We start from the raw sequence: 21711 nt of genomic DNA on the forward strand, positions 1-21711 counted from the left end.
CTGGGATATGTAGCAGTAACAGAGCAGGTTGCAGTTTAGACGCATCTGCACACGTTCAGATTTCTTAGAAAGATAAACTGACGGGCGCCATGTTGGAAAAAAAGTTGGTAACGTCTGTTAAACCACGAGATCATCACGAGATGTTTTTGTCCTCATGTTGTCCTCATGTTGTCTTCATGTTGTCCCCATGTTGTCCCCATGTTGTCCCCATGTTGTCCCCATGTTGTCTTCATGTTGCCTTCATGTTGCCCTCATGTTGTCCTCATGTTGTCCTCATGTTGTCTTCATGTTGCCTTCATGTTGCCCTCATGTTGTCCCCATGTTGTCCCCATGTTGTCCCCATTTTGCCTTCATGTTGTCCTCATGTTGCCCTCATGTTGTCCCCATGTTGCCCTCATGTTGTCCCCATGTTGTCCTCATGTTGTCCCCATGTTGTCCCCATGTTGTCCTCATGTTGTCCAATGTTGTTCCCATGTTGTCCTCATGTTGTCCCCATGTTGTCCCCATGTTGTCTTCATGTTGTCCCATGTTGTCTTCATGTTGTCCCCATGTTGCCTTCATGTTGCCCTCATTGTTGTCTTCATGTTGTCCTCATGTTGTCCTCATGTAGCCTCATGTTGTCCCCATGTGTCTTCATGTGCCTTCATGTTGCCCTCATGTTGTCCTCATGTTGTCCCATGTTGCCTTCATGTGGTCTCATGTTGTCTTCATGTTGTCCTCATGTTGCCCTCATGTTGTCCCCATGTTGCCCTCATGTTGTCCCATGTTGTCCTCATGTTGTCCCCATGTTGTCTTCATGTTGTCCTCATGTTGTCCTCATGTGCCCTCAGGTTGTCCTCATGTTGTCCCATGTTGTCCTCATGTTGTCTTCATGTTGTCCTCATGTTGTCTTCATGTTGTCCCCATGTTGTCCTCATGTTGTCCTCATGTTGCCCTCAGGTTGCCCTCATGTTGTCCTCATGTTGTCCCCATGTTGCCTTCATGTTGTCCTCATGTTGTCCCCATGTTGCCTTCATGTTGTCCTCATGTTGTCCTCATGTTGTCTTCATGTTGCCCTCATGTTGTCCCCAATGTTGTCCCCATGTTGTCCCCATGTTGCCTTCATGTTGTCCTCATGTTGTCTCATGTTGTCCCCATGTTGCCCTCATGTTGTCCCATGTTGTCCTCATGTTGTCCCCATGTTGTCCCCATGTTGTCCCCATGTTGTCCCCATGTTGTCCTCATGTGGTCCCCATGTTGTCCCCATGTTGTCTTCATGTTGTCCCCATGTTGTCTTCATGTTGTCCTCATGTTGTCCTCATGTTGCCCTCATGTTGTCCCATGTTGCCTCATGTTGTCCCCATGTTGTCCTCATGTTGTCTTCATGTTGTCCTCATGTTGCCCTCATGTGTCCCCATGTTGCCCTCATGTTGTCCCCATGTTGCCCTCATGTTGTCCCATGTTGTCCTCATGTTGTCCCCATGTTGTCCCCATGTTGTCCTCATGTTGTCCCCATGTTGTTCCCATGTTGTCCTCATGTTGTCCCCATGTTGTCCCCATGTTGTCTTCATGTTGTCCCCATGTTGTCCCCATGTTGTCTTCATGTTGTCCCCATGTTGCCTTCATGTTGCCCTCATGTTGTCTTCATGTTGTCCTCATGTTGTCCTCATGTAGCCCTCATGTTGTCCCCATGTTGTCTTCATGTTGCCTTCATGTTGCCCTCATGTTGTCCTCATGTTGTCCCCATGTTGCCTTCATGTTGTCCTCATGTTGTCTTCATGTTGTCCTCATGTTGCCCTCATGTTGTCCCCATGTTGCCCTCATGTTGTCCCCATGTTGTCCTCATGTTGTCCCATGTTGTCTTCATGTTGTCCTCATGTTGTCCTCATGTTGCCCTCAGGTTGTCCTCATGTTGTCCCCATGTTGTCCTCATGTTGTCCTCATGTTGTCTTCATGTTGTCCTCATGTTGTCTTCATGTTGTCCCCATGTTGTCCTCATGTTGTCCTCATGTTGCCCTCAGGTTGCCCTCATGTTGTCCTCATGTTGTCCCCATGTTGCCTTCATGTTGTCCTCATGTTGTCCCCATGTTGCCTTCATGTTGTCCTCATGTTGTCCTCATGTTGTCTTCATGTTGCCCTCATGTTGTCCCCATGTTGTCCCCATGTTGTCCCCATGTTGCCTTCATGTTGTCCTCATGTTGTCCTCATGTTGTCCCCATGTTGCCCTCATGTTGTCCCCATGTTGTCCTCATGTTGTCCCCATGTTGTCCCATGTTGTCCCCATGTTGTCCCCATGTTGTCCTCATGTTGTCCCCATGTTGTCCCATGTTGTCTTCATGTTGTCCTCATGTTGTCCTCATGTAGCCCTCATGTTGTCCCCATGTTGTCTTCATGTTGCCTTCATGTTGTCCTCATGTTGTCTTCATGTTGTCCTCATGTTGCCCTCATGTTGTCCCCATGTTGCCCTCATGTTGTCCCCATGTTGTCCTCATGTTGTCCCCATGTTGTCTCATGTTGTCCTCATGTTGTCCTCATGTTGCCCTCAGGTTGCCCTCATTGTCCCATGTTGTCCTCATGTTGTCCTCATGTTGTCCTCATGTTTCGTCTTCATGTTGTCCTCATGTTGTCCTCATGTTGTCCTCCTCATGTTTTCCTCATGTTGTCCTCATGTTGCCCTCAGGTTGTCCTCATGTTGTCCCATGTTTCCTCATGTTGTCCTCATGTTGTCCCCATGTTGTCCTCGTGTTGTCCCCATGTTGTCCTCATGTTGTCCTCATGTTGTCTTCATGTTGTCCTCATGTTGTCCTCATGTTGTCTCATGTTGTCTTCATGTTGTCCTCATTGTCCTCATGTGTCTTCATGTTGCCCTCATGTTGTCTTCATGTTGCCCTCATGTTGTCCTCATGTTGTCCTCATGTTGTCTTCATGTTGTCTTCATGTTGTCCTCATGTTGTCCTCATGTTGCCCACATGTTGTCTTCATGTTGTCTTCACGTTGTCCTCACGTTGCCCCCATGTTGTCCTCATGTTGTCCTCATGTTGTCCCCATGTTGTCCTCATGTTGTCCTCATGTTGTCTTCACGTTGTCCTCATGTTGTCTTCATGTTGCCCTCATGTTGTCCTCATGTTGTCCCCATGTTGTCCTCATGTTGTCCTCATGTTGTCTTCATGTTGTCCCCATGTTGTCCCCATGTTGTCCTATATCAATGTCCTTTTTAATCCCCCAAAATAACATGATTGATTCCAACGCTCTTTGCCAAGTACAAATCTCTACTTTCATTAATTTTGGGTCTTATTCTATTTTATAGCATTGTAAAACAAATGGAAGTGTTGTTGAAATAGTATTAGTATTATATGTATTTATATATAAAGTAGTATTAATATAAATAGTGTTGAGTAAAAGTTGACATATTCCAGTCTGTGATTATCATCAACATCCATTCCTTTAATTTTAGTCTCAGTAATTCCTAATTTCTGCTTTTGTAACTCAAACATTAGGAATAATTTCCTATAAATGAGCTTTATTGACCATAAATCCCCAAAATAACTGTAAAACTAAAGTTAATAAGTTGGTCTTACGTAGTGTTGAAAAGTTATAAACATCGATAAAAAGCATCAAAAGTGATGAAAAAAGAGACGAAAATATTAAAAAAGTTAAAGATGCTGAAGAAAAAAAGTAAGTAAGTAAACTTTATTTATATAGCACCTTTCACAGACAAGAAGGGTCACAAAGTGCTTTACAGTAAAAAACAAAATAAACAGCAGCACATAGTATACTAAGGCATATTGCTAGTTAAAAGCTTGTCTAAAAAGATGTGTCTTGAGGTGTTTTTTAAAAGATTCCACAGAATCCAAGGCTCTCAAGGCTAAGGGAAGAGAGTTCCAGAGCCTTGGAGCCGCCACAGAAAAGGCTCGGTCGCCCCTGGTTTTAAAACGTGTTCTGGGGACAGTTAAAAGGTCTTGGTCTGAAGACCTTAGAGAACGACCAGAAGTGTAAGCGTGCAGTAGATCCTGGATGTAAGCAGGGGCTTGTCCATGCAAGGCTCTATAAGTAGTGATTAAAATTTTAAAATGCACTCTAAACCCATTGGTAGCCAATGAAGAGCCTTAAGCACCGGAGTAATATGTGATCTCCTGCTGGTCTTAGACAGAAGTCTTGCTGCTGCATTCTGAACAACTTGCAATTTATCCATTGAAGATTTGTTTAAGCAAGTGTACAGTACATTACAATAATCCAAACGGGAAGAAATAAAAGCATGAACAAGCATCTCCAGCTCTTTTTGAGAGACCACAGAACGGATCTTAGAAATGTTCCTGAGATGGAAAAAACAGGAACGAACCACGGATTTCACATGACTGTTAAAACACATAGATTTGTCAAAAATGACACCCAGATTTCGCACAACATTACAATCAAAGAGTGATAATGCCCCAATGGCCTGCCTAATCTTAGGGGTAATGCTGTCTGGAGCAAAGATCATCACCTCAGTTTTTTCTGAGTTTAATTGCAGGAAATTGTCCGCCATCCATTTGTTAATGGAGGCTAAACAAGTGTGCAACATTGTCAGTTTGTCTAGCCTATCAGGGCTGAAAGATAAATACAGTTGGATGTCATCAGCATAACAATGGTAAGATATTTCGTCAAAACCACCAATAATCTTTCCAAGAGGAAGCAAGTACAGACTAAACAACAGGGGGCCAAGCACAGAACCTTGGGGCACACCACAAGACAGAGGAGCAGAGTCCGACTTGTAAGTTCCTATGGACACAGCAAAGGTCCTGTCTGAAAGATAGGAAGAAAACCAATCCAGGGCTGATCCAGTGATGCCTACAGCACTTTTCAGTCTATCAATCAGAGTGTAGTGGTCAACAGTATCAAATGCTGCACTGAGATCTAGTAGGACCAGGACAGAACATTTACCCCCATCAGCTGCCATCAAAATGTCATTGGAGACTTTAAGAAGGGTAGTCTCAGTAGAATGATTTTTACGAAAGCCAGACTGATACTTATCAAAAATATTATGAGCAACCAGAACATTATTTAGTTGGTTTGCAACCACCTTTTCTAAAAGTTTTGAAATAAAAGGCAATTTCGAGATAGGCCTGTAGTTTTTGAACAAAGTTGCATCTAAGTTGCTCTTTTTTAAAATAGGCTGCACAAGAGCATGCTTAAAACAGCCAGGGACCTGACCCAGCTGAAGAGATAAATTTAAAATTGAAACCAAACATGGGCCAAGAAGATGTAAGGTTTTCAAAAGCAAAGATGTGGGAACAATATCAACAGGGCTTTGGGAGGGTTTCATCGAGCCCACAAGCTTAATGATATCATTCAGGGAAATGGGGCAGAAGGAGTCCAGAATTGAGGGTCTCTGATGAGTAGCTATAGGTGAGGTTGCTGATGGTACAATGCTTGCCCGGACAGCTCTGACCTTGTCCACAAAATAAGACAAAAAATGGTTGCAGTCAACATTTGAGAACACAGGGACAAAACATTCAGGAGGGGAAACAATATTATTAATGGTTTCAAACAGAGCTTTAGGATTGTTTTTACAGGTAGATATCAGATTAGTAAAATAGCAGGTTCTAGCATCCTTGATCGCTTCATTCAGTTCTACTAAGAGCCCTTTAAGATGCAGACGATGGACTTGGAGTTGAGTCGCTTTCCATAAACGCTCAGTTCTCCGACAGACACGCCTCAGGCTACGAATGGCGTCATTCAACCATGGGGATGAATTAAATGAGGGAATTTCTCTAATGTTAAAGGGTGCAATTTTGTCCAACAGCAGGGTGCAATGATCATTAAAAGCCTGAACACATGCGTCCACGTCAACAGAAATAGAAACAGAGTTTAAGTCAAAAGCGGCTGAAAATTTTTCAACAGTAAGCTGGTTAATCGAACGTGAACAGGACGCCCGTTTAACAGGCAAGGGATCCTCATTATGAGCAAGATCAAATAGGATGCATTTGTGATCACTAACAAATACATCTTCAATGCAGACATTATTAATGTTCATATCATGAGAAAAAACAAGGTCAAGCGTATGCCCCTTGCTGTGCGTAGGACCAGAGACATGCTGATTAAATTAAAAGATTCAGAGATATTTACAAATTCAGAAGCGTTTTGGCAAGTGACATCATCCACATGAATATTAAAGTCACCAACAATAATCACTTTGTCCAGCTTAATAATGGATGATAAAAAGTCAGAAAAATCAGTAAGAAAGGGGGCCACCGGCCCAGGTGGCCGGTAAATTAAAATGCAATAAAATGTATTTAAACGACCAACTTTAGTAATCTGTAGTTCGAAGGAAGGGTACGTGCCAACGCTCATTGATTGACAGATAAAATGCTTTTTAAAAACCACAGCAAGACCACCACCACGGCCCGTGAGTCTTGGTGTGCTGATAAAAGTACAATCCACAGGGCAGAGCTCATTCAGGTGAACGTACTCAAGTTCCCGTTGCCATGTCTCAGTGAGCAGCATGAAGTCCATGTTTTTGGAAGAAAATAAATCACCGAGCAAAAGAGACTTGTTAGCAATTGAACGGGCATTTATGAGACCCATCCTGAGCGGTGCAGGAGCAGCTGATGAAGGGAAAAAGGCTCGCGACAGCGACCTCAGATGCGCACAACACACACCGCGACCAGCGGTAGGTTTTCTCCAAAAAAGTGACAAACATTGACAAAAAAAACGTCAAAAGCGTTGGAAAAAGTTAAGAACATCGATAAAAAGCAACATTTTTTAAACGAATGCTAAAAAAAGCAGAAAAAATGTCAAAAATGTAGAAAAAAATAACAAAAACATCAGAAAAAGTTACAAAAGTGTTGAAAAAAGAGACAAAAAGTAAGAAAACGTTTTGTTTTTTTTAAGTGTCAATTTTTTAATTTTGACAGGAGTAAATGAGTAAATGTTGTATATTGCACACATACTGAAAAAATACATAAAAACCATGACATGTACTAATAATAATAATAATAATAATAATAATACGTCTCCGAGACAACCGTTCCTTTATTAAACATTTATTATTAAAGAAAAACAATCATCAGACATTAATAACTGAGTAAGACGTTAAGTTCCTGCAAACAGAACAAAATCAGCAAATTCTTCATTTCAATGTTCACAAACAGAAGGTTTGACGTGTTGAAAAGCTTTTTAGGGCGAGCTGCTTCTTCCGAGGTCAAAGGTCAAAGGTCAAGGTCACTTTAAAGACGGTGACCCCTGTGTCGTCTTCCCACCGACCTGCGACTTCAGTTTTTCTGGTGAGGAATTTAAAATTCAAAACTACATTCAGTGTTGTTTTCTTGACGTTTTTGTCACTTTTCTGATGTTTTTATCCATTTTTTCTGCACTTTTCTGTATTTTTTCTACATTTTGTTTCTACATAAATCCGCGTTATTGATTATTTTTGATAATTTGTGGTAGAAAGAAACGCTCGTTTCTGATATAGAAACGTGTTGGAAATGGGTCAAATAGAGAATGAAACCGTCTTATGAAGGCTCTGGTCGTCTTTTTCGACCCTTTTGTGTCTTTCGCCCGATGATTTTGTCACTTTTTCAACGTTTATCGACTTTTTTTGAGCCTTCTGAACTTTTTGTGGGTTTTTAATGCACATAACCCCCCCCCCCCCTATTCACCCTGAACTCCAAACCTATCTTGGTGGTCTAGACCTGCTCTATCTGTAAATTATAGAGAGGTCTAGACCTGCTCTATCTGTAAATTATAGAGCGGTCTAGACCTGCTCTATCTGTAAATTATAGAGCGGTCTAGACCTGCTCTATCTGTAAATTATAGAGCGGTCTAGACCTGATCTATCTGTAAATTATAGAGAGGTCTAGACCTGCTCTATCTGTAGATTATAGAGAGGTCTAGACCTGCTCTATCTGTAAATTATAGAGCGGTCTAGACCTGCTCTATCTGTAAATTATAGAGCGGTCTAGACCTGCTCTATCTGTAAATTATAGAGTAGGTCTAGACCTGCTCTATCTGTAAATTATAGAGTAGGTCTAGACCTGCTCTATCTGTAAATTATAGAGTAGGTCTAGACCTGCTCTATCTGTAAATTATAGAGCGGTCTAGACCTGCTCTACCTGTAGATTATAGAGCGGTCTAGACCTGCTCTACCTGTAGATTATAGAGCGGTCTAGACCTGCTCTATCTGTAAATTAAATCATATATAATTACATTATATAAATTCATTCTGACTGATTGATTTTGAGTCCAGACGTCGGCGTCCTGGCGCTACAGCACGCCGGTCTGCTCGGCGGCGGAGGTGGGGGGGAGCGACGTCTTCCTGTTGAACCTGACGGTGCCGGCGCGCCCGTCGCTGCTCCTCCTCTCGGCCAGCGTCGGCGCCTGCGTGGTGCTGGACCGCCGGCGCAGGCCCAGCTGGGCCCGGAAGGCCCTGCAGAAGATGAAGTAGACCAGCGGGTCCAGGCACACGTTGAGCACCGACACCGTGATGGTGAGCTCCTTCAGGTAGTAGAGGGCCTGGCGCCACGCGCACCGCTGCCGCAGGAAGGCGTAGGGCAGGCGCACCAGGTGGTACGGCACGAAGCACACGCAGAACACGCCGACCAGCACCCGCATGTTGCGCCGGGACCGGGCCAGCATGGTGCAGCCGGAGGACGCCGGCTGCCGCGTCTGCGCCTGCGACAGGCGGCGCGACGTGCTGCAGTAGAAGAAGACGAGCGAGACCAGGACGAGCAGGAAGACGGCGGCCGAGCCCACGTGCACCGCCTTGTAGAAGACGGCGAGCTGCGGGCTGTGGAGGACGTCGCAGTCCACGGCGCTGGAGACGGCGGGCGGGGACGGCTCCCGGGTGAGGAGGGACAGGAGGACGTACGCGCTCATCGTGGCCACCAGGACGAGCCAGGTCGCCGCGGAGACGATGTGGGCGGCGCGCGCCGTCTGCAGGACGTGAGTCCCCAACGGGTGGAGGATCTTCAGATACCTGCAGGGGCGAGAGGAGGGTCACAGAGACAAAGTCAGCTTCTTGGGTTCTGCATTTTGACCCTCATGTTGTCCTGGGTTTTCACAAGTTTTCAGTTGTTTTTTTCAACAAATGAGCTGTGGAAACATTGAAAATATATATAAAAAAGCACCCAAAACATTAAAAAACTGACAAAAACGTGGGAAAAAGTGATAGTAATTTTTGGTTTTCAGTTATATTTTGGGTTGTGTTTTTGTCAACGAATGAGTCGTTTGAAATGTCAACATTAAAAATAGCAAAATACTTTTGACAAAACATTAAAAACAAAGCACCAAACACATTGAAAAACTGACAAAACTGTAGGAAAAAGTGATGACAAGGTGGAAAAGAAAGCAACAGTTGAGCTTCCCTGCACTCTAGCATCCAAAGTTATAATTAAAAAAAGTCCCAGTATGTTTTATAAAACAACGTATGGAAACTATTTTTTAAAATGAATTCAACTCGGCTGTAGCCGCCTAACTGAGCAGCTAACGCCGTGACACCTGTTCACCACATCCTGTCAGGGACATGCTCGCAAAAACACCAGGAAAGAGTTTGTGTTTCCGTTCATAGCCACAAAGTCAAAAATATAGATATAATATTTTTATTACATTAGATTAGATTAAACTTTGTTCATCCCACAATGGGGAAATTCACTTGTTGCAGCAGCAGATTTCTACAATAAAAAAACATCAACAAACCAACAAACAACAGGAAACGTGCAACACGTACTGGATGAATGTGAAGTGGCTTTATAATAAAAGATAATGTTAATTAAAGTGAAGTGCCCGTAGCACAAAATATTGCAGTGTAAGTGAATAAGTGAGGTGAAAGTAAATAGAATATTATGTAATTAAATAATAAAGCAGCAGTAAGTAACCATAGTATACATAATGTAATACACATATACATATATCTATCTATCTATATATATATATATATATAGATAGATAGATATATATATATAGATATAGTTGCTCTCAGACTGTGCACCAGGTCCTCTCTTTCTTTCTCTGCACTACCTACTTCATATTTTGATATTTTATATTCTTATGTCTTATATTTATTATATTTAGTGTCAACTCTGAAAAGGTTTAGCTTCAGTCTCATTGTACAGGTCCTGTGTATAATGACAATAAAGGCTTTCTATTCTATTCTATTCTATGCACTTGGAATGGAAAAATATAAATAGAGATAATTAAAAAAATGCAAAATGCAAGATGACGGGTGGATGATCTTCAGAGACCTGGAAGGACGAGAGTCAATAGATGTCAGTTTCTTTTTCAGTTTGGGTTTGAGCCATAAAGTCAAATATAGAAGCTGTTTTTATGTATATATGAAATCTACTTCAGGGGGAAGTTAGAAAGACAATGAGTTAGAAGGACAATAGCTCTGTAACCAAATGTCATGTTCTGGAGTAGTTTATCAGACTTGTGTAATCTGCACACTCTGCTGTATGTGGAGCCAGAGTGTGGACCAGCCAGACCGTCCTCCACAGCGCTGCGGAGGAAGGTCTGGCTGGTCCACACAGCATCCTGGATGGGAGAACAACGTGCTCTGGTTTATCGGCATTTCTTTAAACCAATCATGATCGTTGTGGGCGGGGCTAAGCGCCGGACGGAGCCACGCTGCTAAATAGTCTCAGGAAGGAAGTGGTTTTGGTGGAACATGAAGTTCAGACGTAGTTTTAGTCGTCAACAGAGACTCTGATTGGACAGATAGTCTAGCTAGTGGTCTGGATTTACCCTGCAGAGACCTGAGGACCAGGTAACCATAGTCCTCAGATTGGACAGATAGTCTAGCTAGTGGTCTGGATTTACCCTGCAGAGACCTGAGGACCAGGTAACCAGAGTCCTCAGAAATCAGCCGCAGGTTAGAGCGCCAAGACAGAGACAGAGGACGGGGACGGAGGTTAGACACAGAGACAGAGGACGGGGACGGAGGTTAGACACAGAGACAGAGGACGGAGGTTAGACACAGAGACAGTGGACGGGGACGGAGGTTAGACACAGAGACAGAGGACGGGGACGGAGGTTAGAGCGCCGACACAGAGACAGAGGACGGGGACGGAGGTTAGACACAGAGACAGAGGACAGGGACGGAGGTTAGAGCGCCGACACAGAGACAGAGGACGGGGACGGAGGTTAGACACAGAGACAGAGGACGAGGACGGAAATGCAACAAAAAAATGACAAAAAGGAAACAAAAAGGCTACAAACAAGTGCGTAGACTTTTAGAAACAGGGACACCAGACAGTTTCTACCTATGTTATAGGACTTATAGAAACAGGAAGAGACAGTTTCTACCTATGTTATAGGACTTATAGAAACAGAGACATCAGACAGTTTCTACCTGTGTTATAGGACTTATAGAAACAGGGACACCAGACAGTTTCTACCTATGTTACAGGACTTATAGAAACAGGGACACCAGACAGTTTCTACCTATGTTATAGGACTTATAGAAACAGGGACACCAGACAGTTTCTACCTATGTTACAGGACTTATAGAAACAGGGACACCAGACAGTTCCTACCTATGTTACAGGACTTATAGAAACAGGAACACCAGACAGTTTCTACCTATGTTATAGGACTTATAGAAACAGGGACACCAGACAGTTTCTACCTATGTTATAGGACTTATAGAAACAGGGACACCAGACAGTTTCTACCTATGTTATAGGACTTATAGAAACAGGAAGAGACAGTTTCTACCTATGTTATAGGACTTATAGAAACAGGAAGAGACAGTTTCTACCTATGTTATAGGACTTATAGAAACAGGGACACCAGACAGTTTCTACCTATGTTATAGGACTTATAGAAACATGGACACCAGACAGTTTCTACCTATGTTACAGGACTTATAGAAACAGGGACACCAGACAGTTCCTACCTATGTTACAGGACTTATAGAAACAGGAACACCAGACAGTTTCTACCTATGTTATAGGACTTATAGAAACAGGGACACCAGACAGTTTCTACCTATGTTATAGGACTTATAGAAACAGGGACACCAGACAGTTTCTACCTATGTTATAGGACTTATAGAAACAGGAAGAGACAGTTTCTACCTATGTTATAGGACTTATAGAAACAGGAAGAGACAGTTTCTACCTATGTTATAGGACTTATAGAAACAGGAACACCAGACAGTTTCTACCTATGTTATAGGACTTAAAGAAACAGGGACACCAGACAGTTTTTACCTATGTTATAGGACTTATAGAAACAGTAAGAGACAGTTTCTACCTGTGTTGTAGGACTTATAGAAACAGGGAAATCAGACAGTTTCTACCTATGTTATTGGACTTATAGAAACAGGTACACCAGAGAGTCTCTACCTATGTTATAGGACTTATAGAAACAGAGACATCAGACAGTTTCTACCTATGTTATAGGACTTATAGAAACAGGAAGAGACAGTTTCTACCTATGTTACAGGACTTATAGAAACAGGGACATCAGACAGTTTCTACCTATGTTATAGGACTTATAGAAACAGGAAGAGACAGTTTCTACCTATGTTACAGGACTTATAGAAACAGGGACACCAGACAGTTTCTACCTATGTTACAGGACTTATAGAAACAGGGACACCAGAGAGTCTCTACCTATGTTATAGGACTTATAGAAACAGGAAGAGACAGTTTCTACCTATGTTATAGGACTTATAGAAACAGGGACATCAGACAGTTTCTACCTATGTTATAGGACTTATAGAAACAGGAAGAGACAGTTTCTACCTATGTTACAGGACTTATAGAAACAGGGACATCAGACAGTTTCTACCTATGTTATAGGACTTATAGAAACAGGAAGAGACAGTTTCTACCTATGTTATAGGACTTATAGAAACAGGAAGAGACAGTTTCTACCTATGTTATAGGACTTATAGAAACAGGAACACCAGACAGTTTCTACCTATGTTATAGGACTTAAAGAAACAGGGACACCAGACAGTTTCTACCTATGTTATAGGACTTATAGAAACAGTAAGAGACAGTTTCTACCTGTGTTGTAGGACTTATAGAAACAGGGACATCAGACAGTTTCTACCTATGTTATTGGACTTTTAGAAACAGGGACACCAGACAGTTTCTACCTATGTTATAGGACTTATAGAAACAGGAAGAGACAGTTTCTACCTATGTTATAGGACTTATAGAAACAGAGACATCAGACCGTTTCTACCTGTGTTATAGGACTTTTAGAAACAGGGACACCAGACAGTTTCTACCTATGTTATAGGACTTATAGAAACAGGAAGAGACAGTTTCTACCTATGTTATAGGACTTATAGAAACAGAGACATCAGACAGTTTCTACCTGTGTTATAGGACTTATAGAAACAGGGACACCAGACAGTTTCTACCTATGTTATAGGACTTATAGAAACAGGGACACCAGACAGTTTCTACCTATGTTACAGGACTTATAGAAACAGGGACACCAGACAGTTCCTACCTATGTTACAGGACTTATAGAAACAGGAACACCAGACAGTTTCTACCTATGTTATAGGACTTATAGAAACAGGGACACCAGACAGTTTCTACCTATGTTATAGGACTTATAGAAACAGGGACACCAGACAGTTTCTACCTATGTTATAGGACTTATAGAAACAGAAGAGAGACAGTTTCTACCTATGTTATAGGACTTATAGAAACAGGAAGAGACAGTTTCTACCTATGTCATAGGACTTATAGAAACAGGGACACCAGACAGTTTCTACCTATGTTACAGGACTTATAGAAACAGGGACACCAGACAGTTTCTACCTATGTTATAGGACTTATAGAAACAGGGACACCAGACAGTTTCTACCTATGTTATAGGACTTATAGAAACAGGAAGAGACAGTTTCTACCTATGTTATAGGACTTATAGAAACAGGAAGAGACAGTTTCTACCTATGTTATAGGACTTATAGAAACAGGAACACCAGACAGTTTCTACCTATGTTATAGGACTTAAAGAAACAGGGACACCAGACAGTTTCTACCTATGTTATAGGACTTATAGAAACAGTAAGAGACAGTTTCTACCTGTGTTGTAGGACTTATAGAAACAGGGAAATCAGACAGTTTCTACCTATGTTATTGGACTTATAGAAACAGGTACACCAGAGAGTCTCTACCTATGTTATAGGACTTATAGAAACAGAGACATCAGACAGTTTCTACCTATGTTATAGGACTTATAGAAACAGGAAGAGACAGTTTCTACCTATGTTACAGGACTTATAGAAACAGGGACATCAGACAGTTTCTACCTATGTTATAGGACTTATAGAAACAGGAAGAGACAGTTTCTACCTATGTTACAGGACTTATAGAAACAGGGACACCAGACAGTTTCTACCTATGTTACAGGACTTATAGAAACAGGGACACCAGAGAGTCTCTACCTATGTTATAGGACTTATAGAAACAGGAAGAGACAGTTTCTACCTATGTTATAGGACTTATAGAAACAGGGACATCAGACAGTTTCTACCTATGTTATAGGACTTATAGAAACAGGAAGAGACAGTTTCTACCTATGTTACAGGACTTATAGAAACAGGGACATCAGACAGTTTCTACCTATGTTATAGGACTTATAGAAACAGGAAGAGACAGTTTCTACCTATGTTATAGGACTTATAGAAACAGGAAGAGACAGTTTCTACCTATGTTATAGGACTTATAGAAACAGGAACACCAGACAGTTTCTACCTATGTTATAGGACTTATAGAAACATGGACACCAGACAGTTTCTACCTATGTTACAGGACTTATAGAAACAGGGACATCAGACAGTTTCTACCTATGTTATTGGACTTATAGAAACAGGTACACCAGAGAGTCTCTACCTATGTTATAGGACTTATAGAAACAGAGACATCAGACAGTTTCTACCTATGTTATAGGACTTATAGAAACAGGAAGAGACAGTTTCTACCTATGTTACAGGACTTATAGAAACAGGGACATCAGACAGTTTCTACCTATGTTACAGGACTTATAGAAACAGGAAGAGACAGTTTCTACCTATGTTACAGGACTTATAGAAACAGGGACACCAGACAGTTTCTACCTATGTTACAGGACTTATAGAAACAGGGACACCAGAGAGTCTCTACCTATGTTATAGGACTTATAGAAACAGGAAGAGACAGTTTCTACCTATGTTATAGGACTATAGAAACAGTAAGAGACAGTTTCTACCTATGTTATAGGACTATAGAAACAGGAAGAGACAGTTTCTACCTATGTTATAGGACTATAGAAACAGGAAGAGACAGTCTCTACCTATGTTATAGGACTATAGAAACAGGAAGAGACAGTTTCTACCTATGTTATAGGACTATAGAAACAGGAAGAGACAGTTTCTACCTATGTTACAGGACTTATAGAAACAGGGACATCAGACAGTTTCTGTCTCTCTTTAGGTGGACGAGTCATCCTCAACATACGTTGTGTTCTGGTTTCAGAACGATGAAGACATTTGTTGACCGATTTTTAGGCCTTCTGTTATTAAAAGTCTTATTATAATAGTTATAATAAATAAATGGAGATCTTGTTATTTATCTATTACTCATCTAGGTGCCGCGACCTAGATGAGTAATAGATAAATAACAAGACCTGATGCACAGATGCTGCACCACTTTGAGTTTTCTCCGAAATCTGACACTTTTGGTTTGAATCAGAGTGACGTCAACCACCCCCCTAAAGACTTCCATGCTAAACCACAGAGTCATGCACTGACACGCTGGCGTGAGTCAGCTTTACAGGAGCAGTTCAGCTTCTTCTGACGTTTTTGTTGCTATTTTTGAAGTTTTTCTCTCATTTCTATTGTTTTTGTTGCTATTTTTGACATTTTTCTCTCATTTCTATTGTTTTTGTTGCTATTTTTGACATTTTTCTCTCATTTCTATTGTTTTTGTTGCTATTTTTGACGTTTTTCTCTCATTTCTATTGTTTTTGTTGCTATTTTTGACATTTTTCTCTCATTTCTATTGTTTTTGTTGCTATTTTTGACGTTTTTCTCTCATTTCTATTGTTTTTTACTGCTTTTTGGACGTTTTTCTCTCACTTTCATTGTGTTTGTTGCTTTTTTCTGAGTTTTTATGGACATCTGTATAAGAATTTCGGTCACTACTGTGCATGACACCCCCACCCGGCACCGTCAGACTCCGCCTACCAAGAGCCGGGGTCTGTCCCGGGTTTCTTACTAAAAGGAGTTTTTCCTCACCCCTCGTACTAAATGCTCTTTGGGGATTTACTAGAACTGTTGGGTCTTTGTAAATCATAGAGTGGTCTAGACCTGCTCCATCTGTAAATCATAGAGTGGTCTAGACCAGCTCCATCTGTAAATTATAGAGCGGTCTAGACCTGCTCTACCTGTAAATTATAGAGCCGTCTAGACCTGCTCTATCTGTAAATTATAGAGCGGTCTAGACCTGCTCTACCTGTAAATTATAGAGCGGTCTAGACCTGCTCTATCTGTAAATTATAGAGCGGTCTAGACCTGCTCTACCTGTAAATTTTAGAGCGGTCTAGACCTGCTCTACCTGTAAATTATAGAGCGGTCTAGACCTGCTCTACCTGTAAATTATAGAGCGGTCTAGACCTGCTCTATCTGTAACTTATAGAGCGGTCTAGACCTGCTCTACCTGTAACTTATAGAGCGGTCTAGACCTGCTCCACCTGAACACCCCGGTGCAGTCCTACCTGTTGGCTGCGACGTAGCCCATGAACAGGATGCTGGCGTACATGTTGAGGTAGAAGGCGGAGGCCCCGAAGGTGCAGTAGACCCGGCGGACGTGGACGGAGCTGCTGGCGTAGTTGGTGATGCGGAGCGGCAGGCACAGGCTGATGAAGAAGTCCGCTGCAGCCAGGTTCTTCAGGTACACCGTCACGCTGCTCGAGACCTGCAGCTGGGCCCGGCAGAAATACACCTTCAGGGTGAAACCATTCAGGAGCAAACCAACCTGCAGGGGAGAGAGGGGGACGTTAACCATTCAGGAGCAAACCAACCTGCAGGGGAGAGAGGGGGACGTTAACCATTCAGGAGCAAACCAACCTGCAGGGGAGAGAGGGGGACGTTAACCATTCAGGAGCAAACCAACCTGCAGGGGAGAGAGGGGGACGTTAACCATTCAGGAGCAAACCAACCTGCAGGGGGGAGAGGGGGGACGTTAACCATTCAGGAGCAAACCAACCTGAAGGGGAGAGAGGGAGGGGGGCGTAAACCATTCAGGATCAAACCAACCTGCAGGGGAGGGCGGGAGGATGGAGGGAGAGGAAAAATTGACTACAAATTTTGAAACAAACAGACAAAAACATTTGTCATTATTATTCTATTTTATATCATTGTAAAACAAAGTGAAGTGTTGTTGAAATAGTATTGAGTAAAAGTTGACATATTCCAGTCTGTGATTATCATCAACATCCATTCCTTTAATTTTAGTCTCAATAATTCCTAATTTCTGCTTTTCTAACTCAAACATTAGGTATAATTTCCTATAAATGAGGTTTATTGACCATAAATTCCAAAAATAACTGTAAAACTAAAGTTAATAAGTTAGTGTTACGTAGCGTTGAACATCAAAAAAAGTGACAAACGTTGAAAAAAGGGACAAAAATGTAAAAAAAAACGTATTTTAAAAAGCGTCAACAAAAGTTTTTTTTTATAATTTTTGACATGAAGACAACACAAGGGTTCAGACATTCCCATTGATTCCCATTGACTCCCATTGACTCCCATTGATTCCCATTGATCCCCATTGACCTCCCATTGACTCCCATTGATTCCCATTGACTCCCATTGATTCCCATTGACTCCCATTGACTCCCATTGATTCCCATTGACTCCCATTGACTCCCATTGATTCCCATTGACTCCCATTGATCCCCATTGACTCCCATTGACTCCCATTGACTCCCATTGATTCCCATTGACTCCCATTGACTCCCATTGATTCCCATTGACTCCCATTGATCCCCAATGATTCCCATTGACTCCCATTGATCCCCAATGACTCCCATTGACTCCCATTGATTCCCATTGACTCCCATTGATTCCCATTGACTCCCATTGACTCCCAATGACTCCCATTGACTCCCATTGACTCCCATTGACTCCTATTGATCCCCATTGACACCCATTGATTCCCATTGATTCCCATTGACTCCCATTGACTCCCATTGACTCCCATTGATCCCCATTGACTCCAATTGACTCCCATTGATTCCAATTGACTCCCATTGACTCCCATTAATTCCCATTAATTCCCATTGACTCCCATTGACTCCTGAGACGGAGCCTGAGACTCACCAGGAACACCAGCGTGTAGACCACCAGGAAGACGGCGTTTGCTGAATGGACCAGCTGATCGCAGTGAGACGAGGCGCTGGCGTTGGTCCAGGTGGACACCGAGGACCGGTTGGAGATCGGAGTCACCGCCGCTCCGCCACGCTCGGCCATGGTGCGGGAGGTTCTAGTTGGATCAAAATGAAGAATGTGTGTGAGACAATGGCTGAAACATCAGGTGTGTGTTGTAGGGAACTGCGTCACGCTGAAAGGGAAGTGACAGATCACCACGGCAACAGCAGACAAAACCTTAACCCCTAAATACACTCAGGTGGACATGTCTGTCTGTCTGTGTCTTTCTGTGTGTGTTTCTGTCTTTCTGTGTGTGTGTGTGTCTGTCTGTCTGTCTTTGTGTGTGTGAGGACAACATGGGGACGACATAAAGGCAACATGAGGACAACATGAGGACAACATGAGGACAACATGAAGGCAACATGAAGACAACATGAGGACAACATGAGGACAACATGAGGACAACATGAGGACAACATGAGGGCAACGTGAAGGCAACATGAAGACAATATGAGGGCAACATGAGGACAACATGAGGACAACATGACGGCAACATGAAGACAACATGAGGACAACATGAAGACAACATGAGGACAACATGAAGACAACATGAGGACAACATGACGGCAACATGAAGACAACGTGAGGACAACATGAGGACAACATGAGGACAACATGAGGACAACATGAGGGCAACATGAAGGCAACATGAGGACAACATGAGGACAACAAGAGGACAACATGAGGGCAACATGAGGATAACATGAGGACAACATGAGGGCAACATGAAGGCAACATGAGGACAACATGAGGACAACATGGGGGCAACATGAACACAACATGAAGACAACATGAGGGCAACATGAAGACAACATGAGGACAACATGAAGACAACATGAGAACAACATGAGGACAACATGAGAACAACATGAGGACAACATGAGGACAACATGAAGACAACATGAGGACAACATGAAGACAACATGAGGACAACATGAGGACAACATGAGGACAACATGGGGGCAACATGAACACAACATGAGGACAACATGAGGACAACATGAAGACAACATGAGGACAACATAAACACAACATGAGGACAACATGAAGACAACATGAGGACAACATGAACACAACATGGGGGCAACATGAACACAACATGAGGACAACATGAGGACAACATGAAGACAACATGAGGACAACATGAAGACAACATGAGGACAACATGGGGGCAACATGAACACAACATGAGGACAACATGAAGACAACATGAAGACAACATGAGGACAACATAAACACAACATGAGGACAACATGAAGACAACATGAGGACAACATGAACACAACATGGGGGCAACATGAACACAACATGAGGACAACATGAGGACAACATGAAGACAACATGAGGACAACATAAACACAACATGAGGACAACATGAAGACAACATGAGGACAACATGAACACAACATGAGGACAACATGAAGACAACATGAGGACAACATGAAGACAACATGAGGACAACATGAGGACAACATGGGGGCAACATGAACACAACATGAGGACAACATGAGGACAACATGAAGACAACATGAGGACAACATAAACACAACATGAGGACAACATGAAGACAACATGAGGACAACATGAACACAACATGAGGACAACATGAAGACAACATGAGGACAACATGAAGACAACATGAGGACAACATGAGGACAACATGGGGGCAACATGAATACAACATGAGGACAACATGAGGACAACATGAGGACAACATGAAGACAACATGAAGACAACATGAGGACATTGTGAGGGTTAATACTTTTTCTTGAGAACATTTTATAAACCACTTCTTCCGGTTCTAACAACAGATTCAATTAACCACAACATGCAACGTGTCCATTTAAAACCACTCGTATGTCTGTAACTTTCACAGCTTAAAAATAAAAATAAACGTGTTAAATAACCTGAGTATAAGACATTAAAGAACAGAGTTACCTGTTAAGGTAAATAACCTGAGTATAAGACATTAAAGAACAGAGTTACCTGTTAAGGTAAATAACCTGAGTATAAGACATTAAAGAACAGAGTTACCTGTTAAGGTAAATAACCTGAGTATAAGACATTAAAGAACAGAGTTACCTGTTAAGGTAAATAACCTGAGTATAAGACATTAAAGAACAGAGTTACCTGTTAAGGTAAATAACCTGAGTATAAGACATTAAAGAACAGCGTTACCTGTTAAGGTAAATAACCTGAGTATAAGACATTAAAGAACAGAGTTACCTGTTAAGGTAAATAACCTGAGTATAAGACATTAAAGAACAGAGTTACCTGTTAAGGTAAATAACCTGAGTATAAGACATTAAAGAACAGAGTTACCTGTTAAGGTAAATAACCTGAGTATAAGACATTAAAGAACAGAGTTACCTGTTCAGGTAAATAACCTGAGTATAAAACATTAAATAAACCTGTTGTGCTCACCTGTTTGTTAGAGTCTCTGATGGTGATCTGACTTCCTTCTGCACAGCAAGAGGAAGTAACACTGATGTGGCTGTGCTGTAGTTCATTTGCATATCAGACACACACACACACACACACACACACACACACACACACACACACACACACACACACACACACACACACACACACACACACACACACAGTACAGCTAACATTCCTGTGTATAACATTGAGTAGCCCGTAACGTTGTCATGTCCCTTTTTTTCAATGTTTGTCACTTTGTCACTTATTTTTTCCACCCGTCCCCACATCCCCACGTCCCTACATCCCCACGTCCTCACATCCCCACGTCCCCACGTCCCCACGTCCCCACGTCCCCCAAGCCCCACTGTCCCCCACCGTCCCCCAGCCCCCCACCCCCCCACCACCACCACCTTTCCACTGCAACGAGGAAGAGAGCAGCAGCACTTTTCATACATGTAAATCTAGAACACACACACACACACACACACGCACACACACGTGTGTCTCACTATCTTTGTGGGGACCAGTCATTGACATAATGCATTCCCTAGCCCCTTACCCTAACCTTAACCATCAAACCTAAATGCCTAACCTTAACCCTCACCCTAACCATAACCATAACCTAACTCTAACTCTAATCCTAAAACCAAGTCTCATTCCTCAAACAGCCCTTTAAAGTTGTGGGGACCAGCATTTTGTTCCCACAAAGCTGTCAGGACCCCATAATATACTGTATTCCCAGTTTTTGGTCCCCACAAATGTAGTTAAACCTAATACACGCACGCGCGCACACACACACACACACACACACACACACACACACACACACACACACACACACACACACCAGCTAGCAGATAGTGAGGAGATGTTTTTTACAGTGTGTTGGA

The 21711-nt window shown here is 42.4% G+C and overlaps 1 protein-coding gene across 1 annotated transcript; it reads right to left on the reverse strand.

Annotated features, from left to right (window-relative positions):
• Positions 1–8058: 8058 nt before the first annotated feature.
• LOC116679121 (P2Y purinoceptor 14) lies at positions 8059–20970 on the reverse strand. The gene is made up of 4 exons (XM_032508823.1): positions 20816–20970; positions 18284–18446; positions 16678–16937; positions 8059–8932 (listed from the first exon to the last, which is right to left on the reverse strand). Exons 1-4 carry the CDS (start codon positions 20905–20907, stop codon positions 8221–8223), a joined length of 1227 nt encoding a protein of 408 aa, XP_032364714.1. The 5' UTR covers positions 20908–20970; the 3' UTR covers positions 8059–8220.
• Between the last annotated feature and the right edge of the window lie 741 nt (positions 20971–21711).

This window comes from Etheostoma spectabile, unplaced genomic scaffold, assembly GCF_008692095.1.
Source record: "Etheostoma spectabile isolate EspeVRDwgs_2016 unplaced genomic scaffold, UIUC_Espe_1.0 scaffold00009424, whole genome shotgun sequence".
NCBI lineage: Eukaryota > Metazoa > Chordata > Actinopteri > Perciformes > Percidae > Etheostoma > Etheostoma spectabile.

What these genes read in the sequence shown, in the direction of transcription:
- LOC116679121 (XM_032508823.1), bottom strand. Translation starts at nt 20,907, where the DNA reads ATGCAAATGAACTACAGCACAGCCACATCAGTGTTACTTCCTCTTGCT. An exon ending in TCTACACGCTGGTGTTCCTG is followed by an intron (nt 16,938 to 18,283) that starts GTGAGTCTCAGG and finishes TCTCCCCTGCAG; the next exon opens with GTTGGTTTGCTCCTGAATGG. An exon ending in GGCTACGTCGCAGCCAACAG is followed by an intron (nt 8,933 to 16,677) that starts GTAGGACTGCAC and finishes TCGCCCCTGCAG; the next exon opens with GTATCTGAAGATCCTCCACC.